At 45.5% G+C, this 26,766-nt stretch overlaps 2 protein-coding genes across 2 annotated transcripts in view; both read right to left on the bottom strand.

Annotated features, from left to right (window-relative positions):
* The window catches only part of cdhr1a (cadherin-related family member 1a), a gene marked incomplete at both ends in the record, with an annotated part of 275,718 nt that overhangs the window by 188,534 nt on the left and 60,418 nt on the right, over positions 1 to 26,766 (bottom strand). The gene's annotated exons all lie outside the window — the stretch shown is intronic.
* pax2a (paired box 2a) overlaps positions 4,066 to 26,766 on the bottom strand; it is a gene marked incomplete at its 3' end in the record, with an annotated part of 44,410 nt that continues 21,709 nt past the window's right edge. The window contains exons 6-10 of the mRNA XM_079512999.1: positions 22,356 to 22,531; positions 17,990 to 18,113; positions 7,489 to 7,590; positions 4,937 to 5,023; positions 4,066 to 4,142 (exon numbers count right to left, since the gene is read on the bottom strand). Coding sequence (XP_079369125.1) covers positions 4,066 to 4,142; positions 4,937 to 5,023; positions 7,489 to 7,590; positions 17,990 to 18,113; positions 22,356 to 22,531 — 566 coding nt within the window. The remainder of the gene's footprint in view (positions 4,143 to 4,936; positions 5,024 to 7,488; positions 7,591 to 17,989; positions 18,114 to 22,355; positions 22,532 to 26,766) is intronic.

The raw sequence follows: 26,766 nt of genomic DNA, 5'->3' as shown, positions 1-26,766 counted from the left end.
TCCCACCCCTGCAGTAGACACATGAGAGTGCCTCCTAATATTCGGCCGGTGTTGGTAAAAACATTAGCACCCAGGCTGCAGTGCAGTGCAGTGCAGGCCCCTCACAGGAACCTTGAACTCTGAATCATTTTCTTATGGGGCTAATAATGAGGCGACACAGAGACCCAGCGACTTGACATATAAAAGAATTTATTTCTTCATGTGCACAAAAAGAATTGGAACAGAATTGGAACAGAACGATGATTGAGGCCACGTACGAGGCTTTTTTTTCTTCTCTTCTTATAGATTTTCATCAGAAATCCTTTTTCCGCGTCCATGACACGTCTCCTGTATCATCTTTACAACAGTGCGAGACCCATTTCTTTCTTCAGCCCGGTGGAGCTCAGACTATCTAAAGCACAGTCCTCCTCTGCTCTCTCTCTCTCTCTCTCTCTCTCTCTCTCTGTCTCCGTCCCTCTTAACTGAAGGTGGGTCACCCTCTAAACGCCGGTGTGTATGATATGTTGAGCTACGTGTAGACGGAAATAGGCAAATCCCAAGTGCAACTTGTAGAGGATAGCTTCTTCTCCTCCACCCAAAAAAAACCAAAAGGTGTCTGCAGTCTGTGTGTGTGTGTCTCAGTTCACTGGTGTCTGCACAGCAGCAAGTGACAGTAAAAGAGAGGGGAACCAGGGTGATGTACAAGGAGTGAATGTGGGCGTAAGGCCTAATTTGTTCTCCGTCGCGCAGCGGTCTTCCGCGGCGAAAATAGCCGACCTACAAGCCCACGAGGTGTCGCGTCCGCACCGCCTCGTGGGCTTGAAGGTTGGTTATTTTCTGCGCACGACACCGTTTTACGACAAAGCATAAATCGGAGCTCGGAGAGTGAATGCGTGTATGTGTCTCTGCACATGGAGGCAACGATATGACAGTCAGTTGAGTGAACATGATGATGACAATGGATTCCTATTATAACGGCAAACCAGACAACATCTTTGATCGTTGCCAAGGACTCGAGTTCAATGTCAAAGGGAATATAATGGAGCAGGACATAATAGAAAATTGAGTGTACAGCAGAAAACCCTTAATACTGTACAAACGTTTTAGACTTTTACAGTACGGATACGTTTTTACCCATCAATCCTTTTCAGGAAGTGTGTGTGTGTGTGCGTGTGTGTGTGTGTGTGTGGTGGGGGAGTGTATTATTAGTTATTCTGAGCCCAACAACAAAAGAGGAATACAGAAAGCCATTTAACTCATTGCATAGTGACATAAAACATGGACAAAAAAAAACGGTGCGCTGTACCGTAAACTTGTACGGTAGGTACGTACCGTAGATACGCGCCATACAGTGGTTGTGTGCATTTTCAACACATCGATACACTGAGACATAAAACGCAATGGAAATGTTTCAGTCTTTATCTACAAAGGGAGCCAGTACATTGTGTGTGTGTGTGTGTGTGTGTGTGTGTGTGTGTGTGTGTGTGTGTGTGTGTGTGTGTGTGTGTGTGTGTGTGTGTGTGTGTGTGTGTGTGTGTGTGTGTGTGTGTGTGTGTGTGTGTGTGTGTGTGTGTGTGCGCGTGATCTTATTTACAGAGAGGAATGGTCACATTATACACATCGTTCTACAAAGCAGCGTTTGTTGCAAATGACGGAATATTCGTTGAATTTCACCTTTTTATCAGTACAGTTATTATATGCATTTATGTCTCGTTTGCCTGTTAACCACATACATGTTCAGTGTCAACTACTTATTTTATTTTCTTAAAGATAATACTGCTTTCTTTATGCACATATACTGTATACTGTAAATAAAATATTAAATATCAAACTAAGTCTTTGGCAAATGTAGTAAAAAGTACATTCACAAAATATTTTTTGTTTTTCCAGAAGCAAAAAAAACAAACAATGAATGCTTTGTCTCTCAGTAGTTAACCCTCTGGCGTGCTGAGCTTGGTTGTGGTGCCGGTGGATATCTGTTGTTGTTGTAAAAGGCAAATATTAATTCATGTTCGTAAAAGACAAGTTTGTAAGGCAATTCTTTTGAAGCCACTCAACATGTGAAGCTTGCTCTCATGTACAGTAGGCATCTGATGGTTGGACTGCGTTGTTGAATGTTGTATACTGAAGGGATATATATTAATAGCCCTATACTGTATATGTGTGTATACAGTAGAGCTGTGGCTTACTGTATAAACACGTGTACTCTTGGATGCATCGTTTCAAAGTAGAGGAAAAGATGCTGACGATGAAATTTGTACAGATGTGTTTTTTTTTGTTTTTTTCGAATGATATTGTAGCTTGACGGGTGTTAATTATAACTTAATACAGTACGAATGTGAATGTAGTCAATGTACCCATTTAAATCAAATAATAACCTCAGGCTGCTATAGTGCAAAACAAAGAGCAAAGACGACCATGCATGATCAACGGCATGACGGGGAAAAAATGACAAAGAAATGTGACAGGAACGGAAAACTAAATCGTATATATATTTTTTTCAGGTTTTAAGGGGTTTTTTTTTTTCTTTTGTTTTAGTTTAGGTCATTTTTTTACATTAGAAAATGAAAATAATAAAATAATAATTTAAAGTATTTAAAATTCTGGCAAGACCATTTTTTTTAAAGATCCGGGGTCTGCGTGTTTTCAATACTTTTTGTGTCATCACTTTAAAAATGATTTACATTTTGTACATCTGATTGTTTTGCCACATGGGAGCGTGATGTTGCCATCGGTAAACGTTGCAGCACATGCTAATGTTTTATCCTTTAATGTGGGGGGGGCAGGGCAGCAGAGGAAAACGTACAGTAGAAGTTGCACCAGCCCACCCTTCGTTAAGGTCCAGGGTCTCATATAGACAGGGCTGAAGAAGAGCCCCTCCCTCACAACACTACCACCACGTGGACCCCAGCATTCCTATTCTGGAGACAGTAGTTGTAGAAATAGCAGACGATCCGCAAGCTCACAATGCACACACAATGTGACACTTGGTGAGCTTGTAGATCGGTGCTCCATACATAGATCGAGCTCCTATAGACGTTAATCCATGGAGCGGGGTGGCCAGGTGTAGGCAATCAATAGGCATATAGGTATCAAGCTGCGCTTAACGGGTACACCTCAGCTATGGCTGCGCCCAGGGCAGCCACCCCTCTGTGGATTCGTCTATAGAGCAGCCCTGGGGTACTGTACTCCGGTGACTGAAATAGGGTTTGAGTGGTTACGGCTATAGTTCGTACGCATTGCACAAGGGTGTCGGTTGCCTCTTAAAGAATCAATCTACAAGATAACGGCGCGGCTTGAGTCCCTGTCGATCCGCCACCTTTCGGAAAGCGACGCCGTCGACAAGGAGCATAAATCCGTCTTGAAGGACTCTCGTCTCCCCGGGACTTTTCTTTGTATAAAGCAGAACAAAAATACTGCATTTTGCGATGTTAAAGGAATGTGACGTTCCAATGAAGAGAAAACAACAACAACAAGAACAACAACAGCAACGGCAACAAATACAAATAATAAAATAATAAAAACTCACAACTTTTTGTTTTCACTCGGTATTTTTTCACACCGATTTTTTTTTCCTTTCTTTCTTTTTCGTCAATTTATATTTTATAATATATATATTTATATAATCTCTTAAAAGTCATTCTGGAAATGTTCAGGCCTGTGAGGGTTGTGTGGAGGAGGTGGTGTTGATGGTGGTGGTGGTTGTGTTGGGTCTTGGATGTTTATTTTTTTTTGTTTGTTCTGAACGCCCAGAGGGGGTGGACTTTGGGAACCTTCTCGAACCCAAAACAGCGCTGTGTGTGTGCTGAAGCTGAACTTATAGGCGTTTCCGCCGACGAACGGACTGTTGGACGGACTGATGCCGCGTCACTCCTCCTCCTCCTTTGTACGGTGGAACATACGTGGGGCGTTTTTACTTTTTTTTTTTTCTCCACAGAGGATTCCCTTCCTTCGCGTTGCTTCCCTTCTCGCTCACTCGCTTGGTGGGTGTGTGTCTCTCTCTCTCTCTCTTAGACGGGGGCGACGTAGTGGTGGAGGCCCAAGCCGTGGCCTCCATGCAGTTTGAGCCGCTCTCCATAGTGACTCCTAGTGGCGGTCGTAGGCGGCTGCAGCAGTGGGTGGGGCTGAGCCACGGGACGCGGCACTATAATAATAAGGGGAACCTGAAAGTTAACAGAAGAACGGACCGTTGGAAACCCACGAGGTCAAACAACCAACATACTGTACACTGAGACAAATAACGGTTCTTAAATGGTTCCTTGAAAGGCTCCATGTTGTGGTTCCATGAAGAACCATATAACCTAAAGAACGATGTTTAATTTTTTCCATGTCCCTTTAATTACCAGGTCTTTATAGAACCATTAAGAAAATAGTTATTTTAAGAACCTTGGTCTGAAAGGTTCTTTCTGGAACACATTATGGTTCTTCTTTGGCATGGTTCCAAGGGGCACTTTTATGTAATGTGTCCCTTTATTTTTATTTTCATTTCCTACATTTTGTTTTAATATTATTAAACAATATCATTCCCATAAGCAAAAAAAACAAAAAACATGAATTAAAAGAAGAAAAAACTAAGACATTACATAATTAGAAAACATTACAAATGTTTAAGACCTATAGTGAAAATAGCCAAAGCTCACAATGCAAAGCGACCCGTTGAGAGCTTGTAGATCTGCTATTTTCACTAGTTTGGGTCCCCGGGAAAACATAACTAATTTCTCTTTCGGGACTCGAGCTAAAACGTTTTGGGAACCACCGGTTTAGATGTTTTGAACCCGTCTCATTATCTTTGATAAAAACCACAGAATGAGGACTGTAATGTACTTATCGTCAGTTTGGGGGTTTCTGTTAGAACTTGGGAGAGCTTTACGATGCATTACAACAACAACAGGGTTTTTGGAGAATTCGTTTTCAGTTTGAATTATAGGCCGACGACGACAGCATGTGGGTCACTTACTTAGTAATGCTGGATTGCTGAACCGCCACGCTTCGTTGTAGGTGGTGTACTGTGGATGTGAGTAAGGGTTTCCCGAAAAGTCCCCTCCTGGAAAGCAAATCAATAAGGGCAAACATTAACAAAGAGTTATATAGCCTATAGTGCTGGTACGGAAATGACAATTTGACACGTTTCATGTAATATTAAGCAATAAATGAACACCTTTTCCAACCAGGTGAGAGAGAGATATATATATATATATATATATATATATATATATATACATACAAATTAAACGCACTACACACTTCTATTCGTCTTCTACTTCGTCCGTTCGTGCCGTTAATTACATTTCTGTGCCACTGAGCAAAGCTTAAACAACATTGTCGCACAACATTGTTTAAAAATACAATGTGCTTTTTCTGTGCCCGGGTCGGGTCGTTCTCCACACACACTGAGTTCTCCTTGGCGGTCGCTCCACTGTAGCTGGATAGATTGGTCTATTAATCCTCTCTTAGCCTTCAGGTCCCTCTCCTCTATATTCTCTCTCCCTCCCTCCCTCCCAGTCGCACCGTGTGGGGCTTCACTATACCCTGTTCCTGCTTTTAACCCATGACGCTTCGCTTCAAAAGTCCCTAATGGTCTGTCTGTCTGTCTGTCTGTCTGTCTGTCTGTCTGTCTGTCTGTCTGTCTGTCTCTCTCTCTGTGCCCTCGACCGCCCCGACACGTGGGCTACTCCACGTGTTGGGCGGTCGAGGGCAGCAGGGCTGAGGCGGTCGGTGGTGTCAGTGAGCAATGCTGTGCAGGTCTCGCACGTTTCTTTTCTTTTTATGAGACAATAAAGGCTGGCTTTTATATGAAGCTGCTGAGGAATGGCCTTTGCTTTAACAGTGTTTGGGGCCAGTCACTAAATCTTAGTCATTCGCCCCACCGGGTGAGAAGAAAAAAAGAAAAGAAAAGACAACAGAAAGTGACTAAGTCAGCCATGGATTAAGAGCATCTTCATGCACTTCAGCCCTATATAATACATTTTGGCCATTTTGAAAATACCTGATCTACAAGCTCACAATGCTTCCCGTTGCGACACATTGTGAGCTTGTAGATCTGCTATTTTCAAACGATTTTTATACATTTGAAAAGTGTGTAAGGGGACATTCTGCACACTGAGTACTGTGGTGTAATTTCTACACCACAGTATTGATACTTGTACTTAAGTACTTACAAATGTGTACTTTTTGCACCTAAACCAGTGGGGTCCAGGGACCCCCAACGGTCCTTGACTCCAGCGTGTCCCCGGACAAAATGAGGAACACTTTCTTTAACCATCCTATTTTATACTTTTGGCTATTCGGAAAATAGCGGGAAAATCTTGACATACTTTTAATAGCGTTGAGGCATTTTTTTAGTTTAGTGGATCCCGCTCTCCGTGGTGTGTGTGTGTGTGTGTGTGTGTGTGTGTGTGTGTGTGTGTGTGTGTGTGTGTGCGCGTGCGTGTGTGTGTGTGTGTGTGTGAGTGAGTCAGTCAGTGAGTGAAGTGACATGTGTATGTTTTGTGTTTGCTGTGTGCAGACCGACGGACTCCAAACACAGACTGGCAGCTCTAAAGCATCCGCTCCACCCCGGCTATAGCTCCGCTCGGTCCCGTCCCGTCGGTGTGTGTGTAACCCGAGCTCATCCCTGAGAGAGATAGTGATTTAAATATTTACAGGCCCTCCACGCCGGCTGTGTTCTGACCCTTAACTGTTTGCTGTGAACCTGAACTGCAGGTTAAGTAGAGGGGAAAGAGATACGCTCGGCCGCGCTGCTAGGTGTCCGGGGATCGAGGCGACAGTGGAAGAAGAGCTAGTGTTTATCGAACGGGGAGACGGCCCGAGCGCGGCGCTGCGCCGCGTGGACGCGGACACGGACAGCGAGGGGGTAATGAGCGCGGGGAGCTGGAGTGGAACTGAGAGGAACTGTCCTATCTCACGGCCGCTGATTGCGGTGATCGCCTATCGAGCTCGTCTAATGTCCATCCCCCCTCCCCGTCCGCGTACGCTAACCGCACGCTAACCACGATCTAACGAAGCTATAACAAGCTTTTACTTCCAAGTCCCTTCAGGGTGGGAGGGGGGTCAGAGCAGTGGTGGAAACAATACTTGCATGTTTTATGTAAGTAAAAGTATCAATACTGCAATGTAGAAATACTGTTACGTGCAAAAGTCCGGAATTCAACATTGACTTGAGTACTTATGAGTCAATGTGTACTTAAAGTACCAAAAGTAAAAGTACATATTGTGGATAATGTCCCATTTCAATTTTTCAAATGTATAATCTTCTGAAAATAGCAGATCTACACTGGTTCTCCTGTTTGACTTTGAATGACCTCAGTGTGGCCGGTTGGTTGCAAGAAAGCATCTTTGAATATGCATTTTAGTCCATAATGGCAGTTGCGTGCAATTAGATACAGTTTTCTTTTTTTTTCTTTTTGGAACATGATCAATTGGAAGGGACTTCATACCCACTGAAAATATAACGAGCTTAACTAAAATTAATTGCGTCGTTAAAAATAAAGAGGCAGTAATGTCACTTACCAGGAACCATGCCAGCGAGCGTGGAGGTGGGGTAGCTGCCCTGTCCTGTGGGGGGGACGTGAGGAGGGTAGCCGGGTAGGGTCGTGCTGGACATGTCTCGACCTGAAAGCACAGAAAGGTAGGGAACTGTTACAAACATGGTCTGTCACTGGGACTCTCAACATTTTTTTAATTTCAAGGATTTGTTTTATCTCTGGGATCCCAATCCGCACTGTATAATCTCTCCTCAGTGTTAATCCGGTTATTTTCTTTCCCCCGCCAAATAATAGTAGTAGTAATAGTAATTATTTGGGGGCCGGGCCCACTGGCAATATCCCACTGGTGGGCCGTGAGCATCAATTAAGCAGATCTACAAGCTAAGCTCGCATGTGCATCATGATGCGATTAGCCTCGGAAACCCAGACGTTTTTATTTCCAGGGAGAACAAAAAATGTCTGGGGCCGAGTCCACTTCCATTCGGCATACAGTAGCGCAAACATCGCTCACTGTCTGCTGATTTCTGATTGTCTGCACCTTTGTTAAATTTACGTACACACACACACACACACACACACACACACACACACAGTAGGCAGGAACTGGGGGTGGCAATGAAGGACCGGGAAGTCTGGCGTAGCATTGTGGAATCCATGATCTCGACCGCGGTCGAGATCATGGAAAATGATGATGAACCCTTTTAGATCACATCCCTGACGATGGATTGGCCACAGTCTTCGCAAACCTGCATTCAATATCACAATATATACGCCCTGTTCTGCAACCCTCAAGGGGTGAAGGAAGAGGGGCAGACCAAGCAACCCCTGGTGCCGTGACCTGTATGCACATACACAAGAGATCTGGCCATACATGGGGACAGCTGGGGAAACTGGCACAGGACCGGGTTGTCTGGAGAGCTCTTGTTCGTGGCCTATGCCCAAAGTTGGGCTATAGGCGTACTGTAAATATAAGTAAATATGATCACATCCCTGGTCATAGTGTGCACTTATCTAACAATATATGGCAGAACATTAAGAATTCAATAAAATACAATAATGTTTTCTTCCTGTAAATGTGCTTACATCGTCTTGAACTGACCCATTCCAATCAAACGTTCAAATCACATTCCTGCCTCTCCTGTTTCACTTGGAAATACTGTACTGAACGCCGAAGTTAAAGTAAACCTTGACGTGCCATACATTACAGAACTATAGCGTGTGAGTTGACAAATTTGTGGTCAGTCTGCTTTTCATAATGACGGATACACAAACCCTAGATGTCTGAGGCTGAAACCCTCATAAACATGACCCAATCTTGTAACGCACGCACGCGTCAATAACTCATAAATCCAGCCAGTTTAACTCCAGCCAGTTTAACAAGTTAACTCCAGCTAACTCCAGCCAGTTTAATGAACATCTATGGCTGTCCTGAATCAGCCATAGTGATGCAGCTGACAGCCCACAGAGCAGCAGCAGAGCAGTGTGAGCCCGTGCACAGCACTCATCATTCAGCAGTATAATTGATAGTGACGGTAGTATCAGGCCTGGCTGGACTGAGGGGGCACGTCGGCCAATGCAGGGAAACAGAACAGAGCCAGTAGCATATACGACACAACCCAACCCCTGCAGGCCCTCATGAGCCCCTCAAACCCTGCTGGAACCCCATGCAGCCCCATGCAATGCAACCCTCTCTTGGCCTCCTCTCTGGCCCCCAGGCATGGGCCTGGTGGGCTCCATCACGAGGCTGCCTGGAGAGGCCCGGAGCGGACACCATTGTTAGTTAAAAAAAAAAAAAAGGCCAAGCGGAGGGTCATCGTTGGAGAAAAGCGCAGCGGAAAGAAAGGGGGGAGAGAGAGAGAGTGAGAGAGAGAAGTCGCCATTAATGAGGAGCAAGCCGTCAGCTGTGCACCGGTGTACATAACAGCATAGGGCAAAGAATGACAGGGTTTTATGGCTTTTCTTCACCACGGAAGAGCCGGCTCGCTTTGATCTCATATGACCCCCTTGCAGCCTTGAAAAAAATGATTTGAAAGAGGAAGTAATCATTTCTTGGGTTAGGGCATAAACCTATTATCTCCGTATTTTAACTTTTTTGTGTTTTCTCGTCATTTAACACCCGACTTGATCATGCTGCAGCGTCGCACAAAAGCATCAAAAGTAGAAGATCTGCAAGCTGGAAACGCGGCGAGAAGCTTGAGGACCTGCTAACATTTGCAACCAGACTATTGTTGTTGTCAATTAGTTTTCTACAGTAGCTTCTGACGTCTATGCTGGGGCTTTCCCATGATTATGTCATCATGCTGATGCCATGGGGGTTTTCCATTAGGCTTCTGTACCTGCTATAAAGGGCAGGCTGGCATAGAGGCGGTATAGCGCCGGGGGCCGATGGATGGAATGGTGGGGCAAGATGCCAGCTAGGGCACCGTCCCCAGAGAGGAGGGGGGGTGAAGGGGGCACAGGATGCCTCATGGGGCTCCTCCCGCTTTACACACATGACGGAGGACAGGTGGGACGGAGGACAGGTGGTCTGCCAGGCGGAGGAGAGAACACAATGAAGTGTAGAAGGAAGCGTGTTCCGATGACTAAGATACGATTACAACTAAATGGAATTTTATTCAAAAGACTACGACAAGAATTTGCTGTCAAAATCAACGCTGGCTGGCTGGCTGGCTGGCTGGCTGGCTGGCTGACTGACTGACTGACTGACATTCAGACAGAAAGAATGAGGTCGGGTGGATATATATTCTTTTCTAGTGAACAAACAAGTCAAAAGGACAGTAAAAATCCAAAACACAGCAAACGTGAATGCAGCAGGGCAGCGATGTGTCAGCTACTTGGCTGGGCTCTAACACAACACAGCCATAAAGCACAGGACACTACACTCCCACTGCAGATTTGTGGTACTGTATTGCATGTGCAGAGCTGCACTAAAAGGTTACCTTTGGAGCTATGAGTCAAATATTGAAGGATATCGGGAACTCTTGAGAGTGTACACAGTATCTAGTTTTTACTTTAAAGTGGATACACTATTTGTTCCTCAGGTTATGTATTAGTATGTTCCTGATGTAATTCCCCCTTAACACAAACTCCATTTCTTACAGAGATGTCTTGTCTTTGACCGTGATACAACTTTAACGTCGTTCATAAAGAAACCCTAAATAGATAGGCGACCTTAAACGGTTCCTTTGCTCATTCGCATAACTAACAATAACAATCTCACGAGCACTCGGCGGTAATTCATCCGATCAAATGCAAACAGACACCAATGAAATGTTACCAAAATAATAGATCAAAAAAAATGCACCCGATCAATCAAGCTCAAATGCGCAAAAATATTTCCCAGAGGGGTTTTCCTGAAAACAAACAATAATAATAATCTTGCGGCGGTATTCCCACAACAAAAATCACACAACAAACAGCCGAGCAGCAGCAGCCGGCGGCCCCCGCTGGATCGCTTCAAAACTCTAGACCTTGATCTAATTTGGCTCATGAGTCTTGGCATCTTTTCTTTTCGCCGTTTTTCTTTCTTTTTTTCCCCTTTTTTTCTCCCTTTTTTGCCGGTGAAACCTAAGCAATCAATGTGAGCTCTGTCTTCTGGCCTCGCCGCGTCTGCCCGTGGAGGCTCCTGCTCTGAACGCCATGGGCCTGCGGGGAGAGATGCCTCTTTCCCCGACACCATGATAGCCTCATTAGTTGCGTGCCCCGCCATTGTTGTTTTACAACAGGACTGTGTGTCGAGATTCCTCATTAAGATAAAGGCTGTTCTATGGAGGAGGGATGGGGGGGGGGGGGTTGCAATCCTGTCATCCCTGTGAACCTAATGCCAGGCAATCGAGCAACTTAACTGACCCCTTTCCCATAGAAATATTCTCCCTACCCTCTCTCTCTCTCTCTCTCTCTCTCACTCTGTGACAGCAGTGGATTTAAATACAAAACACCTCTTAATTCACGCATCTACTATCATGGCACAGGAGCCTGCATGCATTGCTTTTAATGTAAGCGCCGAACATATACAAAGCCTTCGTGATCCAAAGCGGTAGAGAAGACAGCAACTTTTTAGGATAATGCTCCCCCCCCCCCCGCCTCCCTGGTGCACGAGTCGGTATGCTCCTCGCAAAGCCTTGTGTTTTCACAGTGCCTGAGCAACCGTTGTCGAACAGACAGGAGGTTACGGAGGCAACAACAAACGCACGCAAACGCGTGGAGGCGTTCAAGACCACTGAACTCTGAAACTAATCAGACGTGCCTGTTGCTTATTGTCCCGGAGACGAGGCAGAGCCCGGGGTAAGCTAGCACTGGACGGAGGCTGTCAAATCACAGGCCCTGATGATGGAGATGAAAGATAAAACTCGGGGCTCCTTGGGAGCGGCATGCGCTCTTCCACTGGCAAGCCGTGGCTTCTTGACGCTATAGAGTTCTCCAACATCTGTCTCCTCTCCGTCCAGCGCTGATATACCAGCAGCCCTCGGATCCCATCAAGCATAGAAATGGACCGTAGAGAAGTAACCCCACAGAAGTGCTTGTAAATGACGTGTCCAGATATAGCTGCAGTACCACCACCGGCTTCTCAGAATGAAGCCTTCCTCGTACCGTAGTTCTCGCTTTCAAACAACGCAGAGAAAGTTCAGTGTGGAAAACTCCTTCTGTTAACAGCTTTTCTGTTTTTGTTTCTAAGCGTGCTTTTCAATTTTCAAACAAATGGACCTACGTACAAGCTCACAACACGGCACGCTGTGAGCTTGTAAATCTGCTGTTTTTTGTGGCTATTGCGACACCATCGTCGGAAGAAGTATAACATGGCTCTGGAGCGGTTTTAAATGATGTTTATTTCCACGTTCCGAATGACTGCGAGAACTTAACCTTCCATCCTATGCAGACAGAGTAAAGTCATCCCGAGAGGAGTCTACAGAGAATTAGAATGTTACATTTTTACCTTGACACACACACACACACACACACACACACACACACACACACACACACACACACACACACACACACACAGTCACACACACACACACACACACACACACACACAAACACACACCTTCAGCGCTGGCAACAATAACAGCCGTTAAAATCTCTGACCTCAATCTCCAACATTCTAGAGGCGGTGATTTATCATCAACACGACTATACCCACCAACACACATGCACGCACGCACACATGCGCACGTGCACACACACACACACACACACACACACACACACACACACACACACACAATTGCCGACCACTCCACCCAATTATGACTTAGTAAAGAATGTTCACCCTCGCAGGGCCAAAATGCGTTGAATATCCCTGTCCGTCCGTCCATGTCCATGTTGTTATGAAGTCATTCATTATCAAAATGTGTGTCCAAAGGTTAGCGTGCTGCTACTGATGGCGACTGGGATATCTAAACGTTAATGTCCAGGCTGCTGGCCAGTTCTACTGAGCTGAGACTAACCGTTTGTCACCAGGACACGAAACCCGACACCGCACGGTGGCATTTAGATGGCGTGGCTGTCGTTTACCAAATTACCACACACCACCACCACACAATTAGCTGGCACTGCCAGCCAGGCTGCATGGCTGCTGGCTACAGTACAGTACAGCACAGCACAGCATGCAGTACAGTACAGTACAGTACAGTACAGTACAGTACAGTACAGTACAGTACAGTACAGTACAGTACAGTACAGTACAGTACAGTACAGTACACAGTAGGCTACAGTAATGAGAAACGGAAACATCTTTACCTAGTCCTACCTAGACCATTACTTTCGTACTTCACTTGGAGGAATAGACCTGTATAGTGTGTCATGGCGGTAACCTGTGACAGGCTGTGCAGTCTATCATTATTTAACCATCTGCATTCGACGTGGCTTGTTTCGCTCAGGAAGCATCACTGGTACAAAACCAAAGATACACAAAATGCTGACCCAGCGTCAGGCGCTGTTTTGGACCAGGAGTTAAGACTGTGACACTGGAAAGTAACTAAGTACATGTACTCAAGTACTGTACTTAAGTACAATGTTGATGTATTTGTACTTGAGCTTGAGTATTTCCACTTTCCGGTACTTTTACTTCTACTCCACTACATCTAAATATTGTACTTTTAACTTTTAACTTTAATTATTATTACAAAACATACATTAACCACTTCAGCCCTATACATTTCGGCCATTTAAAAATAGCAGATCTACAAGCTCACAATGGGTCGAGATGCTATGCTATTTGCTATTTATATGCTATTTTCACCAGATTTCTATACATTTCATACATTTGAAAACTTGTGAAACGAAACATTCTATAGTGAGTACTTTCTACTGTTGGTACTTTTATACCAATACTATTTTGAATTCCAGGCTTTTACTCTTTAAGTAAAAGAGTATTTCTACACTTTCATCTACGATTATACGCTATCATCCTGGGCACATTCTCACAAATGTCCCAACTATTTCCTTTTACAAACATCTCCAAGCTCAAGCGTTGTAGATCAGCTATATCGCCTGCTATTCATTCATCCTAGCAACGATGTCTATAAGGAGTGGTTTAACTGCATTGGCTTCCTAATTCGGGCTGAATATAAGATAACCATGTTCCCTTTCAAATAAATAACATCAAACCAGGTCATTTTGTTTTCCATTACCGTGGCATTTTGCTATTTCCAAAGACATCTATTCTAGACGCATGCGGCGACTTCACACTCATTGTGCTGGGGAGAGGAAACGGTTTGCAGAAGACACTTCCTAGTGGAAGTGCAGCGATGCGTTACGACTCACAATGCACCCAAATCCCACCCTAATTTGGCTGCACCCCTCCATCCCAGGCAGGTAGTAGCCCCCTCTGTTGTACAATCAGATAAACACAGACCCCCCCCCCCCCCCCCCCCCCACCGCCAACACCAAATGCAGCTCCCACTGTGAACTTCATTAATCATTCATCTTTAATAGATTATGCAAATTCCAGGACATAAAAAATCAACAAGATCAATAACGGCATGAATTTTAATTGGGAGCAGAAAACATTTAAAGAGCGGATATAATAATCTCATAGCTCTATCCAACGTGAGGGGAGCGTCGTTTGTCGGGAATTGGATCCCAGCCTAAGTGAGGATGATAATATAGATGTTGTTGTTTTTCGCTACTTGGCATACATTCCTACTTACAGGGTTTATCAAATGGCAATAAAGCAAAATATTATGCAGTAACAACCTACATCCAATCAAATGCTTTGCGAGTCTTTGCATATTAGTGGCGCGGGGGATACTAAAAGCCGAGTGTATATAAATTGCAAACCCTCTGAATTTAATTAGGCAGCAGCACTTCTACTGCACTTGAATCTGCCAGAATAAAAACAAACTAACTAACATAATGGTGTTAAGATTCCTCTTTAAGAAAGTTTTCTTAATTTACTTCCTTATTATGCAATTTATGACCCTGGCATGTATCCCTATAGGAGGCCCCCCCGGGGGGCCCCAGGTGGCTCGGAGGCCACCTGCTATGAGTGTGCTCCCCAGAGCGAGACCGCTTTCAGAGGAGGGGTCCCGGCACAAAGGACAAAAACACACCTTTCTTCTCCTGGGGGCCCAACTTTCTGGGCCACGTCTTACCTCCCACATATCCAGGAGGGAGAAAAGAGAAGGGGGTCTTTCTTCTCCCATAACACAGTGAGTGCTGGAGTCCAGGGGCTGGCCTGGGGATCATTTGAGAAGGGCCGGCCACTGCAGTTTTCAATCATGTTGTCCTCCTCTTTACTCCCAACAACACGCACGCGCACACACACACGAGAGTGTGCGTGCAGTGTGCACACAGACACACAACCACGCACACACAACACACACACACACACACACACACACACACACACACACACACACACACACACACAGTGGACTCATTGACTTTGATGGCCAACTGCATAATTATGGGACTTTTATTAAAAGGCTGGCATATTAGTCTCCAGGCCAATATGTGGCTATCAGTAAACCTAGCCCTCTCCTGGGAAAGAGAGACCGGGGGCCGAGCCACAATGAAACAATATTTCAATTAAGCAGCTCCCGACCTGTCAAAGCCCCCGACAGGACGGCAAAAAGAAGCCCGTGCTGATGCCACGGCTCGGCTCGGCGTGGGTTATACGATACAGATAGTTAATACTACAGGATATTCAATATCACCGCACCTGTCATTACCTGCAGCGCAGCACACAGCGCTCAATGGGAGCCTCACCTTTTGAAAACGGCAAGCATTTCATACCGTGGAAAGAAAGAAAAAAAATCTAATTTCAGAGTCACTCTCACACCGTCTGTCCCTCTGACTCTGTCCCTCTCTCCCTCCCTTTCTCTCCCTCCATCTCTCTCTCCATCTCTCTCCCTCTCGCTCTCTCTCTCTCATGAGACGCAGCCAGTCACTGAACTATTCCAGCCGCTGTCAATCAACAGCCTATCATAGCCTTTGATGACAACATCGTGTCGCGGGCGAGAACAGCAGCTGTCTCTGACGAGAAGTGATTCCAGTCAATCTGTTAGCGAGCCAATTCAGGCTAACGCACTAGCCAGTTAGGAGCTAGTGTGTGAAAGGCCCGCAGGATTTAATGGGCCCACACGATCCATCACCGCCACCACCTCTCTCTCTCTCTCTCTCTCTCTCTCTCTCTCTCTCTCTCTCTCTCTCTCACAAATAAACACACACACAGAGAAGGCTTCAAAACCACCAGCTTTTCATTTCCTGATAAGGGACTTTCCGGCGTTTGATGTCACCGGAAAATATGCATGGGATATAATTCTGTAGCCGTCGTCGTCGACATGTATCGTTTTTTTTTCATTATTTTTTATCAAGACGTGACATTCTTTCAAAAATAAGAGAGACGTTCCCACACAACGAAGTCACTGCGTGGCTGCTGTAACCAGACATCTTGAGCTAAATGATAGTTTGGAACCAAATGGAACCTTATGGGACTGTAACTGTTAGGGTCCTTTTGGTTCCATTTGTATACTCTCAGAGTTAAATTAACATTGATTTTACAATATAAATTTGGCGTCCCAGATATAGAAATGCCATTAAATGGGGGGTCTGTAGCCTAAATGCATGTTAAAAACTGGGGGTCCTTGAAATTAAACTGGTTGAGAATCACTAGAGCCGTAAATATCTTCTCTTATGGGGGTCCCTGGCATGTATTTTCAAATGGGGGTCTGCGGGATAATTAGTGTCAATTTTGGGGTAAAAGTTTGGGAACCACTGGTGTACTGTATGTAACCAGACATCTTCCACTGGAGGTCATCCGGTGGTACCCTTACTGTACCCCTCATCAAGGAGATGAGCGTTTGCATTATTTGGGGAAAATGTGTAAGCGTGTAATCACACAGAGAAAGTCAGCCAAAACGGGATCGTTGTTGTTGGGGTTTTGTTTTTGCACGACAGCTGTGCACAAAATGGTCCATTAATAGCCACTTGAGCCCTATATACTCTTTAGTCCAGGGCTGCCCAAAAGGTAGATCGTGATCTACCAGTAGATCACAAAGGCTGTGCAGGTAGAAAACATGACATGCCCCTAGAAATATATATAATTTAAGTATAAAAATGTATTTTTGCACCTGCCACTTGAATTAAGGTGACTTGATTGATTGACATCAAAAAGTGCCTGTCAGCTCAAACCCACAATGCATGTCTTTGTTTTCAAGTGTGTTGCGCAGATGTCAGTAGCATTATACAGTTATTATATATATTTTTTTAAACCCTACCAGTTCCATTTCCTCCCCTCCTCCCCTCTATTCCTCAAGTGCGCCGCTAGGTACATTTAAAAAAAATCAGCTATGGGATAATACTGTTTTTTGGTGGCTAGATCTTGTTGAGCTCGTCATTTTGAAAGTAGCTCGCAAGTCCAAAAAGTGTGGGCACCCCTGCTTTAGTCATTGTGAAAATAGAGTTGTGACGTGTTGTGCACTTGTAGATCGGCTATTTTAACTATCTTGAAAACATCTGAACAAAATGTAATGCCATTGGGTTAAAGTACTTTATATTATTGGTCTCTAGAGCAGGGTTTCTCAAAGTGGGTGTCGTGACACAAGTCCAGGGGGTGCCTCGGAATACTTTGATGATATTTGGAATTCATCAACATCGCTTCACTTATAAGTTTAACCACTTAACCCATTCTGAACGGGAACCCTTTTTGGTGATCTACAAGCTCATAGCGTGGTACCGAGTGCCGCGCTAGGAACTTGTAGGTCTGCTATTTTTCAAAAATCGCGAAAATGTGGCACAAATCTTTGAATATATATATATTCTTTCAGATTGAACGTTTTTAACTCAAATCCTTGCTTCTGGGAGGGTCCCTGGAACAACATATTTTCAGATGGGAGTCGGCGGCCAATTACATATCATTTTTGGGGTCCTTGACATGAAATAGTTTGAGAACCACTGATATAGAAACATAGGTTTTTCTGACAACTGTCAGGATTTAGAAAGCATTTGTAGAATCGTCCTCAGTCCTAAATCTACAAACTCACAACAAGTCACAACGCGGGTCCGGGGCCGTGCAATACCTGTGACGACAGAGTAGCTCTGGGAGACGCTGGCCGCCAGGTCAGAGCTGGCGCTGCTGGACAGGCTGGGCTTGACCTCCCCGTCATGCCCCGCGTGCACTGACGCGTGCGAGTACTCGTTAGCCTGTTGGCAGGAACACAACCACACAACACCATTTACAATTTTTACTTTTGGCATTTAGCAGACGCTCTTAATTCAGAGCGACCTACAGTAAGCGAGAACAACACATATCAAATACATAGAAATCAGTCATCAAGAATCATAAGCAAGCTAAGAGCCTAACATCCGTCTAACAGTATAATATCTGTACAATGAAACTGAGGATACACTAAAGAGTGCTATGACTACATAAAATGCTACGTTACAAGTTACATAAGTTTGGCCTTTGCATAATTATGCCTGTAAGGTTGTCGAGGCTAGTGTAAGAGCTATGGGCTAACACCACAACAACACCATAACCAACGTTCAATTTATTATGTTTATGTACTTTCCCGGGTATAGATAACGCCAGCAGCAGCAACGTATTATGCATTGGATTAACAGTATTACAGTATTGTTCATGAAATCGTTGTTTCTGGAAGAACGGGACACTTATTAGTTCTGATAATTGTTATTGACTATCGTATACTTGAGTTTTAAATAATCCACAGGTTGACAAACCATGCATGAGGCATATTAGCTAACGTTCTGGACACTTTTATTTTAGATTAAAAAATACTTATACAAGATTTCTACCTGGAAATACCTCCAGGTTTGTTTTTCAAACATGCCGATCAGGTCTATAAGGTATATGATGACGAGAGAGAGAGAGAGACATATACGATACGATGGAGAGAGAGGATGTGTACACCCCACCCACCCACACCCCTCCCTTAGAAGATGTATTAAACCCTATACAGTTGACCCGAGTGCCCCAGGGGTCTATACTTGGTCCCCTGCTATTTTCACCAAACGATAACCCAATCTGTATGTGTTATCTGTGGCCAAATGTTTGCCTGTCGTCATCACACCGAACGTTAGTCTGTAGTGACATGCCTGGTGTGGTGGACGGACGCTAATATATACTTGAAGCGGTCAGATTTGTCACCCCCCCACACACACACACACACAAAATATATATATATATATTTCTTTATGCTATACTGTTTCATGATACGGTTCAGAAGAGATGCACATCAAAGCCACTCTGCAATCGCCAAGGGTTACAAGGACCAGACACAATGTCCCCGACTCCCGAGGTTTACCTTTTTTTTTCTTTTTTTTCTTTTTACTAGACAATGCGAGAAATGTGTCTCAAGGAAACCCGTGGCTGTGATCTCTCCACCGTGCTTCCCCCTGAATATTTCCTATATGCGTCCTGCGACCCCCCCCCCCCTCTCTCTCTCTCTCTCTGTGCTTTACCAAGGGCCTGTGATGTATGCATGCAATACGGCTTGTCACAAGGGCGAGGGAGGGATGAGAGAGGGATTGGGGCGAGCTAGTGAAAGGACGGGGGTGTCAGCTGCCTCTTTGTGCTCGGCTGCAGTCATCCCTGTGACCAGTCAAGGGAGGAAACATTCAGGGCTTTGTTACAGGACGGACATGTGGGCCACATTTTAAAGAGGAGTACAAACTAAAAAAAAAAAAAGAAAAGATCAACCTTTGTGTTTTTAGCCTCCCCCCGCGTGAGTGAGCGCGGTCCGTCGGCACAACGAATAGAACGCTAAAATGTTTATTTCCTCCGTTTTATTTCTCCTTTTCTTTTCATTGATATCATTATTATTATGATATCTATTATTCACTGTTTTATTACAAATGTGATAAAAAAGTTATAACTAAAAAAAGTTAAACGAAACATAATAACCCCACTACTGGCAGTCAAATCAAAGCATTCCCAGTGTGTCTTTAAAGGAATGTGTGCGTCTGTGGTACGACAATATATACAACCCCATTGAAGTTGACTTTAGACTGAAGCACCGAGTGGCCTCGTCGTTGTCTCTGAAATCCCAAGGATAAGACTCTCCAAACAGATGTGATGGATCCTGTTTGTTAATGAGATGAGACTTCCTGACCCTGCACTCTGTTGGAGAGTGTGTCAGTCTGTGTGTGTGTGTGTGTGTGTGTGTGAGAGAGAGGGAGTGTGTCGGTGTCTGTTTTGTACCAGTGTCCGTCTGTGTGTGTGTGTGCGTGTGTATGCGCGCGTGCATCTGTTTGCCTCAATGGGGAGTGTCGGGGGGGGGGGGGGGGTCCCAGTGGGGCGAGCGGCCCGATGACCCCGGTCTTGTCTGCCTCTATCCCAGATAAACTCTAATTGTCTGCTTACAACTGTTCACTGGCACTAGGCTTGGATGTTCCTCTCTATTCCGCTGGGCCTTCCGCCCGCGCACGGCACAAGAGGCATTTTGTCATGCAGATGGGGCTGAGGGCAGGGCCCGGAGATGGGCAGGGCAGGGTTTTTGGGGGTGGGGGGGGGGGGGGGGGTATAGGAGGCTGGGCCGGGCGGCCAGCGCAGCAGGGCCCTGAATGACCCCGCCACATGGCAGCCAGAAGTGTGGGAGGGATGAGGCCTATTCAGCCTGCCCTCTTCCCGAAATGGCTTTTTAATGCCCTGACGCAGACACCAGACAAGCCCCTAATAGCCTAATAGTCCACCTTTTCACCAGTATAACAAAACAAAAGGGTGGGGGGGGGGGGGGGGGGGGGGTAGGGGGGGTGGAAATAGGGAGAAAAAAGAGCCCCTCTGAAAAGAGTGCAAAACACTCTGATTAATATTACACTAAATTAAAACAGATTTTTCTCGACCATTCCGACGTAGTTTTTTTTTACCCACTCCCCCCCCCCCCCCTCGTCTTACTCTGGGCCTTATTTTTATACCTTCTCCTCCACTCTTTTGTGATTACAAGTCATTTCCAATTCGTTTTGGTATTGATCTTGCCGTAGAAATCAGTTTGGTAATTAGCTGCATTAGGGTCTGTATAACAGGCTGAGGGGAGGGGGGGAGGGGGGGCTGTCCCCCTGATTTATCGCCGCTGTAATTCGCCGCGATCGCACCAGAGATGAAAATGAACTCAATTAGGCCGCGTGGCGAAAGCTGCACGGGCACCCGGCGCGGAGTTTCAAGGGAGGAATTAATGGTCTCTTGTTGTTTAACAGTCTAATGAATGTAAATAAAGGTTATCCGCTGTAATAGAGGCTCGCTGGCTTTGACTAAGAAGCTGTACGGTGCTCTCTTTTTTCTTTTCTTTTTTTTTGTCGTGTGCCAACCACTTCTCGGGCAGAAATTGAAGAAATCAATCTGTGTTATTTCACCGTGGGCGTAACGTAATGTAACCCAAGGGCGGACTGAGGTAGACTAGAACATACGTAGAGCATCAGAGGTTTGGAAATATACATGATGCTGTTGTTGTTGTTGTTGAGACAGGAGCCCGACCCATATATCCGTCTGGTCTATACTTTGGGCATATGCATTCTTGGTGAAAGATGTTGGATATCGTTTTCAAACTAATTCAAGAACAGCAGATCTACAAGCTCCATTGTAGATCAGCTATTTTAGAAACTATTTTCAACATCGGTGGTCTAGGACTCCAAATTCTGGCATGGTTCGGGCTGTAGTTGAGACCGCCCCCTCTTCATCATAGTGCTGGGCAATATATCGATGTTACAATATGAGGCAAGATATCGTCTGGGATTCTGGATATCGTAGGCGTATGGTTTTAATCACTTGTAAAAAATTGCCAAAATGTAAAAAAAACATTTCTCGCAAGCTTGTCTTTTTCCGCTGTTTTTGACAGATGAAAAATAACACTCATCACAATACGATAATATCGTCGCAATGTCAACATCGAGTTTGGTCTAAAATGTTGTGATATCTGAGTTTGGCCATATCGCCCTGCCATATCGCCACACCTCTCACCCATCTCCACCAGACCAGTGTTGATTCCGTCAACTAAAACTATATGCCGAACCTTTTTTTCACTGACCAAAACTAAATAAAAACTAAGCTCTGATGACTTAAACTAAGACTAAATATAGCTATTTTCAGCATGCAACCAAGTGTATTATCTGTCATTACAACGCCATCAAGACCCACCAATATACAGCTTAGTCAAAAACATGACTCAAACTAAATTACATTTCATTCAAAAGATTGGCCCGATTTTTGCCAGTGCCTCTCATCTTATCCCTAAACTTCTTTGCCTTTTTTACTATTTTGAAAGAATACTCACTTTGTGAGCTTGTAGATCGGCTGATCGGATGTTTTTTTTTCTGAATAGTAAAAAAGAAAGAAGTTTAAAGGATAAGTGTTAAGGCACTTGCGAAAATAGGCCCGAAAATAGTGGCATATTTGCAGTCAAAATCAACACGGCGGTCCCTGCTGTGACTGACCTGCTCGGGCTTGATGTGCTCGGAGGTGGGGAAGACGTCGGGGTAAGAGGGCCGCTCGAACACGCGGTCCAGCGCTTCCAGCTGCTGCTGGGTGAAGGCGTCGGCCCGGAGGTGCTTCCGTAGGCTCTCCACGCTGCCCTGGGAGTCGCTGCCGGGACCCGAACCGTCCGAGCCATCTAGAGAGACCGGGAGGACGGAGGGGAGAGACGTTGTGGTCAGTCGGAGTGTCAGGGACGGAGGGAGGGGGTGACATTAGGGTGGACGATATGGAAAATTATAATATCACAATATTTCTTCAAGCAGTACCACCGGAAATATCAGTTCGACAACAAGCTCACGACGTCGTGACACTGATTTTCAGTGTGCGACACCAGGCCAAGTATAAGTCAGGCATGACCTCTGAAATGCTAAATCCTATATAGCACAGTCTCTTTTTAAAATGATAAAACTCTAAAAATATATACAGTACAGTATTCTTTTGTTTTAACCATCAAACATTTCTCTTGTCTACATTCATTGTACTGGAAGGGTGGAAGAAGTACTCGGATATTTTACTTAAAGTAAAAATAGCAATTCCACTACAATATAAGGATTACTGTTACAACTAAAGTACAGCCTATACAAGGCCTGTGTTCAAACGGAGTAAAAGTACAAAGGTATTGGCATACTTAACGTATACCAAATGTAAAATAACGAAAGAATGTTTGAAAATAGCAGATCTATACGAGTGGAGTATAAATGTGCAATATTTGCCTCTGAGGTGTTATAGTGGAGTGGTAAAAGTACTGAACACTGGAAATATACTCCAGCAATGTGAAGAAATACCTCAAGTTGTACCCTCAGGCTCAAGCACAGTACTTGAGAGTAAATGTACCTAGTTACTGGTATACACACACACACGTCGAGGTGACATCTATCTAGCACCCCCCCCCCCCCCATGGCCCCCATCATCGCGGTCATCATGTGATAGGTTGTATGGTAATTGATGGATTACCGTCGGAGCAAATATATAGTCTAATATAGTGTAGATGGTGTGTTTCTGGATGAGAGCAGAGGAGAGGAGAGGAAGCAGGCATGGTGGTGGCGATTACACACAGACAGAGCCTCTCATTCTGCCACTGGGAAATGGAGGGCCATTATTTAACCGTACTATTTCCTCCTGAACATATTGACCCCCCCCCTCTCAATCCATCCTCTCTCTCTCTCCCCCCCCCCCCCCTCCTCCACACACATATTGCCTGTCTCCTGGAAGGCGCAATAGGAGCGTTGAGGGGGGGTATAGTAACTGGAGGTGGGCCGTATATGGGGATGGGGGCCGCCGGGGCCAAGCGTATGCATTTCCTCTCTCAGTCACACTCTATATAAACAAATGAGCCTCTTGGCTTCTAGCGTCTGATCTGCCGGTGACCCTATCAACCTGCCTGGCCGGCCCGGCCCGGCAGCCTCTGAAAAAAACGCCACCGCCATCAAACCCCCCCCAAAATTGAAGAAGAATAAAAAACACCCCAGCTTAGCTGGCAGGCTTTTTTTCCCCTTCTTCTTCAGAGGTGTAAAGTAACTAAGGTACATTTACTCAAGTACTGTACTGTACAATGTTGGGCTCTTTGTATTTCCAATTTCAAATGTACTCCTCCACTACTACTATAGGCCGAGAAATCCCGCCTTCCCTCCCTCCCTCAGCCAGCGGCAGGCGGGGTGGGCGCGGCAACGCGCCGAGCGGGATGGGCGGTAGGTATACCGTACGAGGGGCTTTAGCTCCCGTGCAAATCTGTCATTCTAAATTTGCAGCAGATTATGTTCTCTCCGGGGCGAGCCGGCGGTGATATATGATATGCAAGGCTGCTATTGATTGCCTGATCCGCCAAGGCAGAGGGGAGGAGGAGGGAGGGAGGAGGAGGAGGAGGGGAGAGGCGAAATGAACTTGGAATGAACATCGCGGGCGCTCGACTCATTGCGCGGATAATACTCTACTTAATCCCACATTTTTCTGGCGCTATGGAATTCAATTGATCAATCATGTTCGCACTGATGGTACCATTTCAGGGGCGTTATTGCCATTCTGCTCGACTGCTTGACCTTTTTTTGCAGCGGCTGAGGCCAGAGGATGAACCCGGCTCGCACCGACCGCGCCAAATAGATCTATGGGCCGACGGACGCTAACGGAATGGGGGAGGTGGGGGGTGGAATTGGGTGTGAGGGGGGGTGTAGTGTGTGTGTGTGTGTATGTGTGTGTGTGTGTGCGTGCGTGCGCACAACTGTATTGACTTTAGCGTTGTGTAACGTTAGTGGAGGAATCCGTTTCTCCTTCCATCCACACATGCAGTGCTGCTTGCTGCTGCCTGCCTGCCTGCCCGGGTTTTTTCGTCCTACACTTTCAACTGAACCTGACTGCATATTCTAGTACAGGCATTTATTTTGGACAGCTCCCTTGGGGGTGTGTTGGGGGGGGGGGGTCCTTCACACTGCTGTTGGGGCGGGGGGGGGGGGGGGGGGGGGGGGTGTTGCTGTATGAAAACTCAATTGTTTTTGTCTTTGGTACAGAGGAAAATGGAGTCATTAATTACCTTCTATCAGCTGGACTGAGAAGAGAGGCACGTGGCGATCAATAGCGGCCGCTTGTCATTCACTACACACACATAAACGCACACACACACACACCCACACACTCCTGAGCACCCCTGACACAATTAGACCAACCCCCCCGCCCCTTGCGTAAAAATTAGCATCGAATGCCCCCTCCTAAAGAAATAATATAAATCTCACACAGTGCTCGTTTCAACCGCTTGGTTTTTTTAGGGGGGTGACGTTTTCAACACATAACGTGGATGACAGTAAATAAATACACTAGGCAGACTACAGTGGAAAAGGGGGGGGGGGGTCATCATGTTGTTGTTTTTTTAGGGGGGGTGACGTTTTCGACACCTATATACCTAACGTGGATGACAGTAAATAAATACACTAGGCAGACTACAGTGGAAAAAGGGGGGGGGGTCATCATGTTGTTGTTTTTTTTCCAACCCGGCGGGGGTCTCACTCTCTCTCTCTCTGTAGTTGGGGGGTCTTATCTGCGGTGTTATCAGCGGGTGACTGTGTTCCACTGGGGGGTTCGGTTCGCGCTGCCATGTTAAAAGCGACCCGGAGCTCTCAATCAGATCAGACTCACTAAAAGAAAAACAGTGAGCCTGTTCTGTTCTCCCTGCACTCCTCTTCACACCTCGTCCTTTGGAGGAATGCACACGTCGTAGCAGCAGATAATAATAAGCCCTTTTATCACCTCCGCTGGTGCTGCCGTGACGCTGCCCTGATACCGTCTTCTTCCTCTGGGACCGCTTTCTGTCAGAGCTTTCCTCGCTACGAGGTATGCTAATACAGAGGCATATAATCAACAAGCTATACTGTAAAAACTGGTCAAACATTGGTCAAATTGGCTTTTAATAAAAATAAATATATAATAATTTTTTTTGAAAATAGCAGATCTACAAGCTCTATTATTTCCATAATATTTATATGGAACAGAGTCAAACCAAAATGTAATGCCTCAACTTCTACATTTCCAAGTGCTTGTCAGACTGGGGGGGGGGTTCAAATATGATTATTTTGGGGGGGGTCCCCAGTTCAAATGGACCCATAATATGGGTCCTTTTGGTTACACACCCGGCCTCTCAGAGTTACATTTGCACTCTGGATGTTACGCGGGCACACACACACACACACACACACACACACACACACACACACACACACACACAGTCACTCGGTACAAGTGCGCACGTTAAGTGGATGGCAAACATGCTTGGGATCATCCCAGCAAACAGTAACACTGCTACCTGTGTTATTATCGCTCGACACACAAAAGTGTAGCAGACACACACACACACACACACACACACACACACACACACACACACACACACACACACACAGTGTGGTGGAAAGTAACTACCGGTATAGTGCATTTACTCAAGTGCATGTACTTTTACTTTACTGAAGTACTTCTACTCCACTACATCTCAGAGGCAAATATTGTACTTTTACTCCAGTACAATTTGAATTCCAGACTTTTACTTGTAACAGAGTATTTCTTTATTACAGGATTGATACTTTTATTTAAGTAAAATAATGTGAGTACCTTTTCCACCACTGCACATGCATGCACACACACGTTCACACACACGCACCCATGCACACACACGTTCGCACGCACACACGTTCACACACACACGCACGCATGCATGCCCACACGTGCACGCACGTTCACACACACGCACCCACACGTTCACACGCACGCACGCATACACGTGCACGCACGCACACTCACACACACACGCACACGCACACATGCACACTCATATATGCACACACACACACACACACACACATATGCGCGCACACACACACACACACACACACA

Source organism: Electrona antarctica, assembly GCF_951216825.1.
Source record: "Electrona antarctica genome assembly, chromosome: 10".
Classification (NCBI taxonomy): domain Eukaryota; kingdom Metazoa; phylum Chordata; class Actinopteri; order Myctophiformes; family Myctophidae; genus Electrona; species Electrona antarctica.
The sequence above is the reverse complement of the archived record's forward strand: the minus strand, read 5'-3'. Positions and strand labels throughout refer to the sequence as shown.